Source organism: Amphiura filiformis, chromosome 15 (genome assembly GCF_039555335.1).
Source record: "Amphiura filiformis chromosome 15, Afil_fr2py, whole genome shotgun sequence".
NCBI classification, from domain to species: domain Eukaryota; kingdom Metazoa; phylum Echinodermata; class Ophiuroidea; order Amphilepidida; family Amphiuridae; genus Amphiura; species Amphiura filiformis.
Window position 1 is genome coordinate 60,045,496 of NC_092642.1, and position 16,458 is coordinate 60,061,953.

At 40.7% G+C, this 16,458-nt stretch overlaps 1 protein-coding gene across 1 annotated transcript in view; it reads right to left on the reverse strand.

Moving 5' to 3' along the window:
• Positions 1-16,458, reverse strand: part of LOC140171901 (alpha-aminoadipic semialdehyde dehydrogenase-like) — a 646,628-nt gene that overhangs the window by 588,895 nt on the left and 41,275 nt on the right. Inside the window, exon 13 of the mRNA XM_072195242.1 lies at positions 3,614-3,720. Within this exon, the coding sequence (XP_072051343.1) occupies positions 3,614-3,720 (107 nt within the window). The remainder of the gene's footprint in view (positions 1-3,613; positions 3,721-16,458) is intronic.

The window sequence follows — 16,458 nt, forward strand, 5'->3', positions numbered from 1 at the left end:
ACTTGAAATCGAATGGATAGTATTCTTCATGTTACAAAAGGTAAGTTCATGTCTTCATGCCAATTGCCAAATCATGGGTTGGATCTCCAAGTCTTAATTTTACAAGACAAAGACTCGATCCAAAAACGGAGTCCCAAAATTATGACTAGGCCTAGAATGCCTAGGCTCGGGCTTTATGGCTTAGGCTTAGCCACAAAGTATTCAAATGTGAGTAGGCCTAGAAGAATGATATGTTTTGCATGAATGTATGGCAAAATACTGGTCCTGCTAGGCCTAGCAGTAGTAGTAGTACCATGACTCTGTACGGTACATGTAATCCTGTTTACCTAACCTTTTCCAAGACGGCTGGGCCTTGCACGCATTTCACCATTTAGGCATTACTAGTTACCGTAGTCTATGGCTGGGCCCTCATGCATCGTACCGTACTGTCAGGGGCAGGCATTATATTTGCCGTAGTCTACGCATACACACATTAGTCTAAGACTGGGCCTATTATACACACATCATATCGTTATGTATGCATGGTGTTACACTTGCTGTAGTCTACAGCCGTGGGCCTACTGTTATCCTACTGTTATTAGGGCGTAAGTTGCGTAACATTGTGGCGTAAGTTGCGTAACACTGTGAGTTGCGTAACATTGTGTGGCGTAAGTGGTGTGGCGTAAGTTTGTGTGTGAAACTTACATTACGCATAGCGTAAGTTGCGCAACAGAAGTTGCGCGACGCAACATAAGTTGCGCGACGCAACATAAGTTGCGCGACGCAACATAAGTTGCGCGACGCAACATAAGTTGCGCTGACGCAACATAAGTTGCACGACGCAAGCGTCAGTTACGTTGGGTAACTTAACAACGCAATGCAACGTAAATTACGCAACGTAAGTTACGTTGCATGACGTAAGTTACGTTGCATAAATTAACAACGCAACATAAGTATGCAACGTAAGTTACGTTGCGTATCTTAACAACGCAATGCAACGTAAGTTACGCAGCGTAAGTTGCACAAAAGCAACGCAAGTTATGTTGCGTAAATTAACGATGCAACGTCACGTTAGTTGTGTGACGTAAGTTGCGTAACATTGTGACTACAGTACCGTAACACTATACTGACTACCAATCCTGTACCGTAGTCCTAGGCCCACTCCCAACTGCACATTTATACATGACTTACAAACGGTATAATCTAAGGGGATGTCATTTTTCTTGAAAGGGGGGTCACATATAATTTTTTTATGACCCCCTATCGCAGGCTAAATTTTTACGACCCCCCCTTAGGGGCTGTGCAATAATTATGAGCCCCCGGGGGTAAAATTTCCAAATGGCTCGCCAAAAATTGCTTGCCCACCCCCTCTCGGCCCGCAAAAAAATCTTTGCCCCCCCCCCCCTTGAACATGCCAAATTTTGGGGATCCCTATTGCTTCCCCCCCCTTTTGGCTTGGCAAAAATTCTTGCTCCACCCCCCCCCCCCCAACCCCCCCACCCAATTTTACCCTCCTCCCATCCCGGGCCTCCCATGGCTCATAATTATTGTACAGCCCCTTATCTCGAGTCAAAAGTTTAATGCATATTTTACAAGTCGAAGAGCATGGGGACTGAGATGAGTGACAACTCAAAAATGCATGGAAAACGGGCTGGAAAATATGTGTTTTAGAATGAATAAATATTCAGGCAGTACAATTTTTTTAATTTTAATTTCATGTCAAATGTCATGATTGTAGTAAACAATGCAAATATTTCATTCATAATAAAGTATTATCTCCTTAAAAGGAGATGCTGTGACCACGTGATAAGAATTAATGACCAGAAAACAGAAAAACACAGTTTGTGTTTGGCGTAGCATTGGTTTTTTTTAAATGAGGAAATGTTGCGAATCAAATATTAACTGCGTGTTTGTCCTTTTGAAAAATCATGCAAACCTATGCAAAATATTGTTCAATCTTTAAAATTGAGTCATACCACAGTCCACAGACCTTAAAAAGATCTGTGATCATATTCATACATAGTCATACACTTGCCGTACAGCAAAGGCAAAGAACTAGCCAAAGGTGAAAACTAAAACTTTGAAGTTTAAAAAAATCTCTTGGAAACCGGGTTGAAAAAGTAGTGAAATTTATTAAAATGGGATTGATTTGCTTGGTTTGTTATTTAAAAGTAACATTATTTTTTAATCAATAAAATAGAAATAATATTATTTAAAATACCGGTACGGTTAAAATAGTAAACACTTTATTTATTTGTTATTTTTTTAAATATCTTGTTTATTTGTTTGCCATTCATCGTATTTAGTAGTAAATTCATTCATAAAAAGTTATTACACCCACGTGATCACAACTAATTAATTATTCATGAGTGTGTGCGCCGACACTTTTCGAACGCATAATCGTTACCAGTCCTCACCTGCAAGCACAACCCGATGACCGTGCGTAAGCAGTTGAAGGACTGGTGGATCAAGCCTACTACTGCGCATGCACCCCGGAATTCCGTCGTGAAAACAATAAAATACAAAAGAAATTTCTCGACACTTTTTTGCATGTTTCGTTCTCAGGCCCCGAACGAGAAACGGCCATTTTATTCCGCCATTTTGAATTGTTTCGAGGTCGGGGCCAAGGGACTCAGGCTAGTGTTCAGTGTGTTAAATCCAATGACGTAGAAAAACATAGATCGCTGAGCTCGAACTGGTACGTTGCCGTTTCATTGACAATCACACACTGAATAAGCCATTATGAAATGAAGGGACCTAACAAAATCAGCATCAAATGCAACTAAAATGGGAACTGAATTTACTCTAGCATGTATGGATTAATAAAATTAAATAAATTACTTGTTTTAGCATATTCAACTTTACTGTGTATCATTTTTTTTATCAAAAAATTGCTGAATAACATAGGCAAGCACGCTCCTAAATCTAGTTCATTCGCCCGTTGCCATGCAGCGCTACAGGAACGGCGACTGAAGGCGAAATTTCGAAAAGTAGTAGAGTTGTTTAGCGTGGCAACACTGGTGATATACCAGATTCAGGAGTGCTTGCCTTTATAATTCAGCAATTTTTGATAAAAAACAATGGTATACTGGGAAATTTAATGCGTTTTAATACATGATTTGTTCAACTTTGTGTATTTATACAGCACCCAAACCGGGACCCAAACCTGCTTCACAGATTCGGCGAGCAGGGCACTCTATCCTTTCTACCTCATTGGTTAAATCTGACAATATAACAGCTGGCAGCTATTGCAGATTGGGCCTTGAAGAAGGATGCATCTACAATAGCTGCCAGATGTTATATCTAAGTTTTTACATAGTGTTCAGTGTGTTAAATCTGACAATATAACAGCTGGCAGCTATTGCAGATTGGGCCTTGAAGAAGGATGCATCTACAATAGCTGCCTAATGTTATATTTAAGTTTTTACATAGTGTTCAGTGTGTTAAATCTGACAATATAACAGCTGGCAGCTATTGCAGATTGGGCCTTGAAGAAGGATGCATCTGCAATAGCTGCCAGATGTTATATACAAGTTTTACAGTGTTCAGTGTGTTAAATCTGACAATATAACAGCTGGCAGCTATTGCAGATGAGACCTTCCTGCACTAATAATCCCTTGAAGTGGACACCTACCTTTCCTCCGCATTCCACTTTACCGCCTTGCTGCTGGGCAGCCTCCACGGCTGATTTGTACACCTCGATTCCCTGTTTAGAGTGCATTGGACCATACAATATTCCCTCTGCAAGTAAATCAAAACAATTTTATTTATTGAGAAAAAAGTGAATTTTAAACAAAAGTACTCACAATTTACATATTGTTGAGGTTGGTGGTCTGCGACCAGCATCCACTGGTTTTTAATGCGGACTGGTGTTGGGTTTGGTGATAGTGGGAAACTTGTTTGTTTGTTGATGTGAGTAGGAATTTTGAATTATTTAAGATTAAAATTTACTTTACAATAAAACCAACATACAAATAGTACCAGCTTATAGGGGAAATAAGGCATGCTATTTTGGACAATTCATAGCAACGAAATCCCTGACACATAGGTGTGTGTGGGTTACAGTCATTCCTAGGCTTCCCCCCCTCCTTGCCCCCCCCCCCCCCCCTCCCCCCCCCCCAACTCATCACAGGCGTGCACTCACAAAATGAGGACTAGAGGTGAGCATGGAATGAAAACTAACATACAAAGAGGGTATGACACTTATATTTGTGATTTTTAAAGTAACATCATCTAGGCTTTTTGAAAACCCTAGCTACAAAATCTGTGACACAGGGTCCGAGTCATTCCTACCCCCCAGGATTCACCCCGATTCACAGGTGTGTACTTACAAGGTGAAAACTAGAAAGGGGGATGGAATGAAAATTATTGCACCTCATTAATATTAAAGAGCAAATCATGCCACTTTATTGGTCAATCACAAATGACACATAGTTTTAGCTAACTACTTGACAACCTCATCCCTATAATAGTCAAAGTTCAGTGCAATAAAACAAATACTACATGTACATTGTTTATATCGGGGAAATAGGGCGACTATTATTCCCTCAGTACTGGCTACAGGCCTATCACCCCTCACCCTCCAGGTTCAGGGCGATAGGCCCCCGGGGGGGGCACTCACATGTTAAGGTGGTACGGGTATGTGCGGCGCTCAAGGGTCCCTTTTTCAGGCTCTCCGGCAGTTCCTTGAGCCCCACATTTGGATCTGCTCCAGTTCTTTGAGCCTCAAACTCTGACAATTGTAGCTCTTTAAGCTCAAATTTGGAAATAATTTAGACATTTTTAGCTCAACAGCCTATAATTTGGCCCTAATTTCAGTTCTGCAAGCCCCTATTTTGCCCGAAAATCAGTTCTTAGTTCCCAAAGTTCGGCGCTCCGCGCCACACACCCCTACTAAAATTTAAGTTGAGTGCCCCCGGGATAGGCCCATAGTCAGTATGTCAGAAAAAACAGTTTGCACTCTTTGCCCTCTAACCATGTAGCATACAAAGAGTCTACGACATTGTGGTTTATAAAGTATTACTTCATCTAGGCTGACATTTAAAAATTCATAGTTACACAATCCCTCATGTAGATTTGAATAAAAATAATACAATTTCAAACTTCGATAAAACTCTTCATATAAATGCTACTAAATTCCACCGAAAACTACTCAAAGACATATTTCCAATCAACTGATACAGGAAATAACCAGGGTTGCTGAAATTTTGAGCCCAGATCATGGGTCAAATCTTCAAAAAGTCACCCAATTTTTCTCTTAACAATTAGCTTCTATGGGACATGACACTAGCGGGGGGTACTCAAGTTTGGTTTTGGTAGGGACGTGCGCTGAGAATTTGAAAGTGGACCCATAAATATACCAATTTTTCAAGAAATTTGGACCCATTGATATACCAAGCGTCAACATTTTCGGCCGAATTTAACCCAAATTGTCTTAGTTTTTACAAATTTTCCCAAAATTTTTGGAAAATTTTGAAAATTTTGGCTAGATTAGGGAAAAATTGGGCTATTTTCCAAAAAAAAAATTGAGAAAATTTTGAAAAAGGACCCATTCATATACCAAAATAGGCTTTGAAAAAGGGGTCATTGATATACCAAAAGGCTGAAAATGCTGCCCATATTTGCATGCACGTCCCGTATGGTCATTTGTACTGAGTACCCCCGGGACACTAGTACCTGAAGTCACAGGTGCCACTGTCGCAAAGCCAACAAACTTTGTCTTAACCATTGGTTTCTATGGGATAGGAAATTGTCTAAAGTCAAAGGGAAATTCTTCAAATGTTGCCCAATTGGGCTACCAAAGCATGGGTATGGCAACACTGGAAATAACCTGCAGCATCAATGCTCTATGCTCTATGTATCGACTCAAATTAAGAATCAAAATCCTCCTCTCTCCTCGGTCCTCTTGAGACCTACCGATACAATCGCATCATTTACTTGAGTTTTCATGACGATATTTCTCTCCATTTCCTCATTAGTATTATCATCATGATTATTCCCAACTACATAGCGATATTTCAAGAGACTATCCATGCCATGATTTTTGATCTGGATTGGTCCAAATAAGCAAGTATATTACCAGATACCAATAAAAAGCTGTTCCAAAAAATACTGAAAGGTTGGGGATTGTTTGATCAGCTCGTAATAGGCGGAAAAATGTTAGGCTTTTACCCGGGGTACTCAGTACAAATGACCATACGGGACGTGCCGCAAACATGGGTAGCATTTTCAGCCTTCTGGTATATCAATGACCCCTTTTTGAAGCCTATTTTGGTATATGAATGGGTCCTTTTTCAAAATTTTCTCAATTTTTTGGAAAACAGCCCAATTTTTCCTTAATCTAGCTAAAATTTTCGAAATTTTCCCAAAATTTTGGGAAAATTTGTAAAAACTAAGACAATTTTGGGTACATTCGGCCGAAAATTTCGACTTTTGGTATATCAATGGGTCCAAATTTCTTGAAAAATTGGTATATTTATGGGTCTACTTCCAAAATCTCAGCGGCACGTCCCTACCAAAACCAAACTTGAGTACCCCCCCGGGCCTTTTACTACGACTCCGAAAAGTAGACCCTCGTTAAGAGTGCTATTAGTACTTAGTAGGCATGTCCACTAAAAATTTAAGTACTTTTAAATTGATTCAGACCTAACTTATTGGCTGAGAATTGATGAAAGAAACATTTTGGCGTTTAAATAATCTTAATCGGACGTTTCATTCCAGAGATATGGCCTTTCAAGTGTCACAGTTGGGCTGCTAGAACATGTTAAAAAGTTTAAGCCCAAAAAGGAATACTAACAGAAAGTGCAAAATATAATACCTCAAAACCCATGGTTTGTTTGGTGGAACCTCCAAGCATGATCATAGATGGCTGCCATGGAAAATATCTCCATAGAGGAGATGAACAATAAGTGCATTATTTTAAATGAATAGTGGCAGTTTTAAACATTGTTCAATCATTTAAAGTCAGCACATTTTATCTTCAAAAATTATTATATTTCATCATGACATAAGTTTGGTTACATTAATCACTAACAATTTTGAGAAATTTGCTCCAATTCAAAGGTTATTTTTTACTACATTGAGCAATATACTGTGTGTGCATGGAAGCCATGATGGGTAGCATATGAAATGGACATGGTAGTCAGAAGTGCATAATTTGAGATGGGTTTTGGCCGGCTTAAACATTCTTTAATTTCTTAACATCCTGCACATTTTGTCTTCAAAAATAGTTAAATTTTATGAGTATGTAAGTTTGCTTGTCTGAATTAATCCAAATTCGGAGATACTTGCGTTTCAACACCTGATGCACAGAATGGTGTCACTTCAACCTGTTGTAGTTCTCATCTCATTCATTTTTTCTTTTAAAAAAAGTTGATCCCTTGATAAAGGAAGGTCCTCTCTATTTACTGACCAATCAGGAAAGAGTTTAGTTAATGTTTTCTGGTGGAATAAGGAATTTTTTGAAACACCCTGTTTTACCTATAAATTGGACCACAACAACTACTGTTACCATTTATCAGTGCATGGAGCTGTGTTTGCAGTGCACACATACACTAAGTAGGAAAGCGTTCTAGCATCAAATGTATTGACAGTGGACATCCCTACTATTAAAGTACGTTTAAGGGACCCTTGGACAAAGTTTGCCGGAAGAGAGGTAGAAGGTTGATTTGAGGTGCATGTGCTTGGTTAGAATGTTAAATGAAAGTTTATACTTGGCGTAGCACCTACGGACATGTGCAGACGTGTGACGATGTTAACCTTGCGTGCATGCTTTATACCGAATTCATTTATTTACACATGCCACACAAGAAGTATATTCGAAAGGTTAGCTTCAGGCGACGTCAAAGTTAAGTAGTCTCCACACACCGACATCGCCTGGCTAATAATTATTTGGTGCAGCAGAGACACTAAAATGAATACATGGGATCGATACACATGAATTGCTATGCACGATTTTGATATCAGACGAAAATCTTCGGATACCGGGTTAGAAAATGATGAATATCTCCCGTAAATGATTTCGTATAAAGAAACCAGATGTGGTTCCTTGCACATGAATATATATTTTGAACAGATATGATAGTCGTTAGCTTGCGCTTTGAGACAGTAGCTTGCGTCTTGAGTCAAAACTGACAATAATTCTGCAATAATTCTGATTTATATGTGCGAATTATATAGCGCAGTGTATAGGCCAATCGTGAAGGTTGTCTAAAGAATATGACCTATGGCATACCATGCTTGACTGACACACAGCGAGGTGAGTCACCGAGCTAATCGGGGCTATTGTCAGTAGCCTTAGTCAGATGTCCATCGGCCTATTATATTTAACAGGTCGATATGTATAATGGCCATGTGTGGGGGTGGATTCAATCTACCATGGCGATTTCTGCCATGAAGATATCGGAGCGATGACACTGTGCTCCATAGCCGCCAGTTTGGTTTCTACTTGCTCTTCACACCATCTGCCAATGACGTATAACACTGTTTGTCAATGGCTATGCCCATCTTACAGAAATGGCTAGATTGAGGAACTCTTCTTGTGTACATTGTATGTCAGAGTTTGACAGAATCCAATCCACACGACTATGATCATGACGCATGGCGGATATGATCATGAACTCATGAAGTACCCCCATTAATGATCATTAGACATTAATTAGACCTTGTAAATCATGCTTGATGACGTTGTGGGAAAGATTTTAATCAATCAACAAGAGTTTGTAATGTTAATCACCAGCAGACGGTTTGTGTGCGGTGTGCAATATCAAACAGGGGGCAGTGGAGACCAGTTAGGCCAAAAATAAAATTGTTTGTTTGTCCACGTCCGACTGACCGTGTACTCTGGTCCCGACCGTGTCTTTTTTTTTTTTTTAATTTGCGTTGAATGTGCTAGTAAAACAGTGGTTAGTATAAATTTAAAGAAAGAAAATGTAAAGAAAATGAACAGTATAACATGCAGAACCATCTCAAGAGTTAAACCAGTAAAGTGCTGTGTGTTTTGACTTATTTAACAGTCTTCAAATTGTCAGTTTCAAGTGCAATATCTGTAAAAAAAAAAAAATCCGACCTACCGACCAAACTGTTTCATAAGCCTCTATGGACAAACAAACAATTTGTTTTTTTTGGCCTTAGCAAACAATCTGCAATTTGGAGACTGCTGCATAAAAATGATGTCTTCCCTCATTATTTGAATTTACTTGGAAATATTACCAAACTTTATCCACATGGTATTGGTATCTTAGACTGCTGCCCTCAGTCGTCAACCGTCTGGATTGACGACTGAGAAAACTATGTGGAAAAAAAGTGACAGATTTTGCAACAGGATTCCTGTGGCATAGAGCATGCGCAGTTGTGTCCAAATTGACCTTTTGACCGAGTTTGTTGTTTTTAGAAGTTCAGAGCGCGATCTTGTCACAGCGGCGCGGTACAGCGACGCAGTACGCTGGCGCCCGCTAGTCAGTCGCGCTTCTGGCGCACAACTGAAGTCGCATTGAATAGTTTTCAGAAGTCCGTCATGATATTGGCTGTAAGATAATCAGTCGTCACTACGAAGCATACACAGTACATGCGAAGTGTAGACGGCTGATTGGAATTAGTCTATTGGTATCTCCCAGCGGGGTGCACAGCCATTTTAAGGGAATTCAGTGCGCATGTTGGAACAAGAAAACAAAGTCAGGTGGACGTCACCACTTGGGATCTAAATTCCTTTTATTATGTTGGATTAGTGGTAATAACATTGCATGACATTTTGTAATTGAATTTTTATTACAAATAAGTGTCACCTGCACAAAATTATAATGCAATTGTTTACTAAGCCAAGTCTGTGGCCATGGGTGAAGAAAAATTGTTAAAATGTACCCAACATGGTCCAAATTATCAAGAAATATAAATTATTTTTTTCATGTTCAACAATTATAATTAGCTGGAAAAGTCCATTATAGGGGGTTAAAACCACTTTTTGCATGTAAGCAAATGTACTTTTTTTTTAAAGTTTCGTAAAGTCATTGACACAAAATGTGCACATTTTGACAAACTTGATCCAAACTGCGTCAGTTCAGATATAGCAGCAGATTTGAATGCATCGTGTGCATGACCCGGTGCGACTTCCTCCCAGCTTATACCTTCTGATTGATGTTTTCAAATGGGGGACCTTGCGGGTCGATTAACATTGCTGCCCCATGGGGTGAAATGTTAGACTATGTCTGCCTGAGGAACAAAATGTCTGCTACTGGGGAGATTTGTGACATTGAAGAATGACCTTGAAAAGTTCATTCCATTTTGCATACATGTGCCTCCGGCATGTATCCCTTATATTGGAAAGTTGCTCAATTTCTGTGCATTGTAATATTACAAGACTTCTATTAGCAATACAAGATACGCCATCTTTGAATAGATTCGTCAGGTTTGTTCGGAAAATAAACATTTTTGAATTTTTGTTTGCCAAAACCAAGTGAATTTTTACTCACTACAATATTTTGTCCTTCACATCAGACGACTTCATCATCAGGTATGACTGATATGGTCGTCTAATCCACTTTCCTGACAAACAAGTTGCGCATCATGTTGCACGGATCGGATGTGTTGTACACTGCAGGGATCTTTGGGCAGGGATGCAGTGTAGCTGGGGGTTTGGGTGGGGGTGGGCCATAGGGATGGGGTGGGAGGACGGACACCATGGCCCTAGGTGGGGGAACATACTCTTAAGTCTTGGTTGAGATCCACTGCTGAAGTCTGCAAAAGGGACTCGGGAACACAGGAAATGGGCTGTTCCAGTTGCAATCCACACTACCCCTGTGGAAGATTTTGGAAATATCTTCCACAGAGGGAGTATATTTTTCAAATGTAATTGGTCAGAGTTAATCATTTTGAAACCCGTACTCCTCTTGTATTATGGCTTTACCTATATCTTCCATAACTGGAGTGAGTAATTCAAATGGAAGTTACCCAATTGTGTATTCTATTTCAAATTGATATGCCCCCTGTGGGAGACTTTAGCTAAATCTTCCACAGGGGTAGTGTTATCTCTAGAAAATTATCTCTAGAACCACCACTCCAATTAAATGAATGCTAATTTCTTAACTGCAACAGGTAATAGGTAAGAAATCGTAAACTTTCGTCACCGTACCTTACAAAGAAGGGTTGTCACCGAAACTTCAGCAAATATTCAAGACCTACGGTGTTACTACAAGTTTTAGACCACACAATACGCTGAGAAAACTTTAACATTCACCTTAATTATCCCACATCAACATAGAAAAAATTAGGTGTGGTTTACGAGATTCCCTGTGGTAAGTGTACAAGTCTCGTACATTGGACACAGTGGTAGATAACTTGGGGATAGACTGAAAGAGCATAAGTCAACTGTCACCAGCTGCAAACCCTCTGCTATTGCAGAACATAAAACAGAATCTAGCCACAACATTGACTGGGAATCAATCCCCACAGATTTTAGACAAGGATAATAGAGAATATCCCCTACTCCCCCTCCCCCCTTAATGAGGGAGACCATTCCAGTTAAGAAATAATCACCAGAAAATAAAACGCGATCAAGGTCAGAACTTTGCCATCCTCATACGACACCCTCAATCAAACAAATGTCACTGATGGTCAACAAAAGGGTAAGTCCAACACAACATCATAGAACTTCTTAGGAAGATGTGTCACACATCGAAAATTCAAGGTTATTTGAATTTGTTGTGCTGAAAGTCAATTGAAACTTTGGGGAAAAATGTAACTAAAACAGGTTTTTGAAAACTTTTCCAAATTTAGGATGACATCTTTTGATCAAATCTACATCAAAAATATAAATGTTACTTTCAACATTTACGCTACTTATGGGACAGATTTTAAATTGAACAACTTTAAAATGATTAAAACTTGACAGACTGCCTCAAGAGATATGTATCATGTTGCTAGGTGTATAATTAATGTACCAATTGCATGACCTTGAAACTGTCATCGTTAGTTGTCATCGTTGTAGGCGTTAATACTCTCAACCCTGACAACTGATTGCATGCATAGATGCAATCCGCATAGATATACCCTAGAGAAATGACAGGTATGGAAGGGTTGATACAGAAGGCACCTATCTGCAATATCTGCCCTATAGATATTCGACAATGGACTATTCCAGTCAAAATCCACACACCCGCTGTGGAAGACATGACCTTAATCTCACACACAGGGGGTGTAGATTTCAAATAGAGTCACCCATTCAGATAATCCCAACTGAAATTCACATTCTCTGTATGGAAGATTTATTGAAGCAGTTAATTTTAGTTTACATTTTTTTCTCTGCACTTATTACAACTTTATTTTTGATCATTTCCTTGTTGCAAAGCTGTACTTTTCTATAGCTCTTTTGTTTCAGTTCCATTGATTCCTTCAATATTTTTAAGATGAAGGCCTGACCAAAATTTTTTTTTTTATTTTCAATTTTTTTTTAAATAAAAATAAGTAAAATTCATTTTTTTTTCCAGATTTGGAGTATCTCTGAACCTAGCTAGAGCTAAATGCTAAGATCTTTCATGGTTAAAAATTTAAAAAAAGCCCACCAAATCACAAATTATAACTTTAACTGCATATTAAAGAAACAAAATGTTGGTTTTTTTAAGTCACCATGAATGATTGTAGCATTTGGCTCTAGCAAGGTCCAGAAATACGCCAAATCCAAAAAAAAAAAAATTAAAAACAAAAAAATCCGGCCGCCCGCACGTCCTCTTTCAAAGCTGTCGAGGACAAACAAACAATTATTTTTTTTGGCCTTATAGACGACAACGCTGCTTCACACAGAGCAGCCATCACCAAAAACTTCATGGATCAAAAACAGACATTAGCTGCAGGCAAACTGCTTTAATAAAAACTGATTGAAGAAAATGTGTTATGTTTTATGTTCCACTTGTTGGAATATTTTCTCTTTGTATAGGGCAATTTGTCACTTTTTAAATCAGATGTTTGCTCGTTCAAATGCTTGTAACTTTGCTGGTAAATATTGCAGCGGATCCAAGAAGGTGTTAAAATATGCATAATAAGATATTACATCTACTAAAACTAAATATTTAATTGTTGTTTAGTTTTTAAATTATGGGCTTATTTGCAAGTGTTCGGCTACTTTTTGTGTGCAGTATATATGGACATTGTCACCAGCCTGACCAACTTGACTTATCACTCAGTGGGTCTCCTATCCTGACATGGCTGTAAGCTTTCTTACCAGCCTGACCAACTTGACTTATCACTCATCAGTGGGTCTCCTATCCTGACATGGCTGTAAGCTTTCTTACCAGCCTGACCAACTTGACTTATCACTCAGTGGGTCTCCTATCCTGACCTGGCTGTAAGCTTTCTAACCAGCCTGACCAACTTGACTTATCACTCAGTGGGTCTCCTATCCTGACATGGCTGTAAGCTTTCTTACCAGCCTCACCAAAAGGACTTACCATCCAGTGGGTTTCCTATCCTGACATGGCTGTAAGCTTTCTTACCAGCCTCACCAAAAGGACTTATCACTCAGTGGGTCTCCTATCCTGACATGGCTGTAAGCTTTCTAACCAGCCTGACCAACTTGACTTATCACTCAGTGGGTCTCCTATCCTGACATGGCTGTAAGCTTTCCTACCAGCCTGACCAACTTGACTTATCACTCATCAGTGGGTCTCCTATCCTGACATGGCTGTAAGCTTTCTTACCAGCCTGACCAACTTGACTTATCACTCAGTGGGTCTCCTATCCTGACCTGGCTGTAAGCTTTCTTACCAGCCTGACCAACTTGACTTATCACTCATCAGTGGGTCTCCTATCCTGACATGGCTGTAAGCTTTCTTACCAGCCTGACCAACTTGACTTATCACTCAGTGGGTCTCCTATCCTGACCTGGCTGTAAGCTTTCTTACCAGCCTGACCAACTTGACTTATCACTCATCAGTGGGTCTCCTATCCTGACATGGCTGTAAGCTTTCTTACCAGCCTGACCAACTTGACTTATCACTCAGTGGGTCTCTTATCCTGACCTGGCTGTAAGCTTTCTTACCAGCCTGACCAACTTGACTTATCACTCAGTGGGTCTCCTATCCTGACATGGCTGTAAGCTTTCTTACCAGCCTGACCAACTTGACTTATCACTCAGTGGGTCTCCTATCCTGACCTGGCTGTAAGCTTTCTTACCAGCCTCACCAAAAGGACTTATCACTCAGTGGGTCTCCTATCCTGACGTGGCTGTAAGCTTTCTAACCAGCCTGACCAACTTGACTTATCACTCAGTGGGTCTCCTATCCTGACATGGCTGTAAGCTTTCTTACCAGCCTGACCAACTTGACTTATCACTCATCAGTGGGTCTCCTATCCTGACATGGCTGTAAGCTTTCTTACCAGCCTGACCAACTTGACTTATCACTCAGTGGGTCTCCTATCCTGACCTGGCTGTAAGCTTTCTTACCAGCCTGACCAACTTGACTTATCACTCATCAGTGGGTCTCCTATCCTGACATGGCTGTAAGCTTTCTTACCAGCCTGACCAACTTGACTTATCACTCAGTGGGTCTCTTATCCTGACCTGGCTGTAAGCTTTCTTACCAGCCTGACCAACTTGACTTATCACTCAGTGGGTCTCCTATCCTGACATGGCTGTAAGCTTTCTTACCAGCCTGACCAACTTGACTTATCACTCAGTGGGTCTCCTATCCTGACCTGGCTGTAAGCTTTCTTACCAGCCTGACCAAAAGGACTTACAATCCAGTGGGTTTCCTATCCTGACATGGCTGTATCCTTTTTTACCAACCTGACCAAAAGGACTTACCATCCAGTGGGTCTCCTATCCTGACATAGCTGTAAGCTTTCTTACCAGCCTGACCAAAAGGACTTACCATCCAGTGGGTTTCCTATCCTGACATGGCTGTATCCTTTCTTACCAACCTGACCAAAAGGACTTACCATCCAGTGGGTCTCCTATCCTGACTTGGATGTAAGCTTTTTTATCAGCCTGACCAACTTGACTTATCACTCAGTGGGTCTCCTATCCTGACATGGCTGTAAGCTTTCTTACCAGCCTGACCAACTTGACTTATCACTCAGTGGGTCTCCTATCCTGACCTGGCTGTAAGCTTTCTTACCAGCCTGACCAAAAGGACTTACAATCCAGTGGGTTTCCTATCCTGACATGGCTGTATCCTTTTTTACCAACCTGACCAAAAGGACTTACCATCCAGTGGGTCTCCTATCCTGACATGGCTGTAAGCTTTCTTACCAGCCTGACCAAAAGGACTTATCATACAGTGGGTTTCCTATCCTGACCTGGCTGTAAGCTTTCTTACCAGCCTGACCAACTTGGCTTATCACTCAGTGGGTCTCCTATCCTGACATGGCTGTAAGCTTTCTTACCAGCCTGACCAAAAGGACTTACCATCCAGTGGGTTTCCTATCCTGACATGGCTGTATCCTTTCTTACCAACCTGACCAAAAGGACTTACCATCCAGTGGGTCTCCTATCCTGACTTGGATGTAAGCTTTTTTATCAGCCTGCCCAAAAGGACTTATCACTCAGTGGGTCTCTTATCCTGACCTGGCTGTAAGCTTTCTTACCAGCCTGACCAAAAGGACTTACCATCCAGTGGGTTTCCTATCCTGACATGGCTGTATCCTATCTTACCAGCCTGACCAAAAGGACTTACCATCCAGTGGGTCTCCTATCCTGACATGGCTGTATCCTTTCTTACCAGCCTGACCAAAAGGACTTACCATCCAGTGGGTCTCCTATCCTGACATAGCTGTAAGCTTTCTTACCAGCCTGACCAAAAGGACTTACCATCCAGTGGGTTTCCTATCCTGACATGGCTGTATCCTTTCTTACCAACCTGACCAAAAGGACTTACCATCCAGTGGGTCTCCTATCCTGACTTGGATGTAAGCTTTTTATCAGCCTGCCCAAAAGGACTTATCACTCAGTGGGTCTCTTATCCTGACATGGCTGTAAGCTTTCTTACCAGCCTGACCAAAATGACTTACCATCCAGTGGGTCTCCTATCCTGACATGGCTGTAAGCTTTCTTACCAGCCTGACCAAAAGGACTTACCATCCAGTGGGTCTCCTATCCTGACCTGGCTGTATCCTTTCTTACCAGCCTCACCAAAATGACTTACCATCCAGTGGGTCTCCTATCCTGACATGGCTGTAAGCTTTCTTACCAGCCTGACCAAAAGGACTTACCATCCAGTGGGTCTCCTATCCTGACCTGGCTGTATCCTTTCTTACCAGCCTGACCAAAAGGACTTACCATCCAGTGGGTTTCATATCCTGACCTGGCTGTATCCTTTCTTACCAGCCTGACCAAAAAGACTTACTATCTAGTGGGTCTCCTATCCTGACCTGGCTGTAAGCTTTCTTACCAGCCTCACCAAAAGGACTTACCATCCAGTGGGTCTCCTATCCTGACACGGCTGTAAGCTTTCTTACCAGCCTGACCAAAAGGACTTACCATCCAGTGGGTCT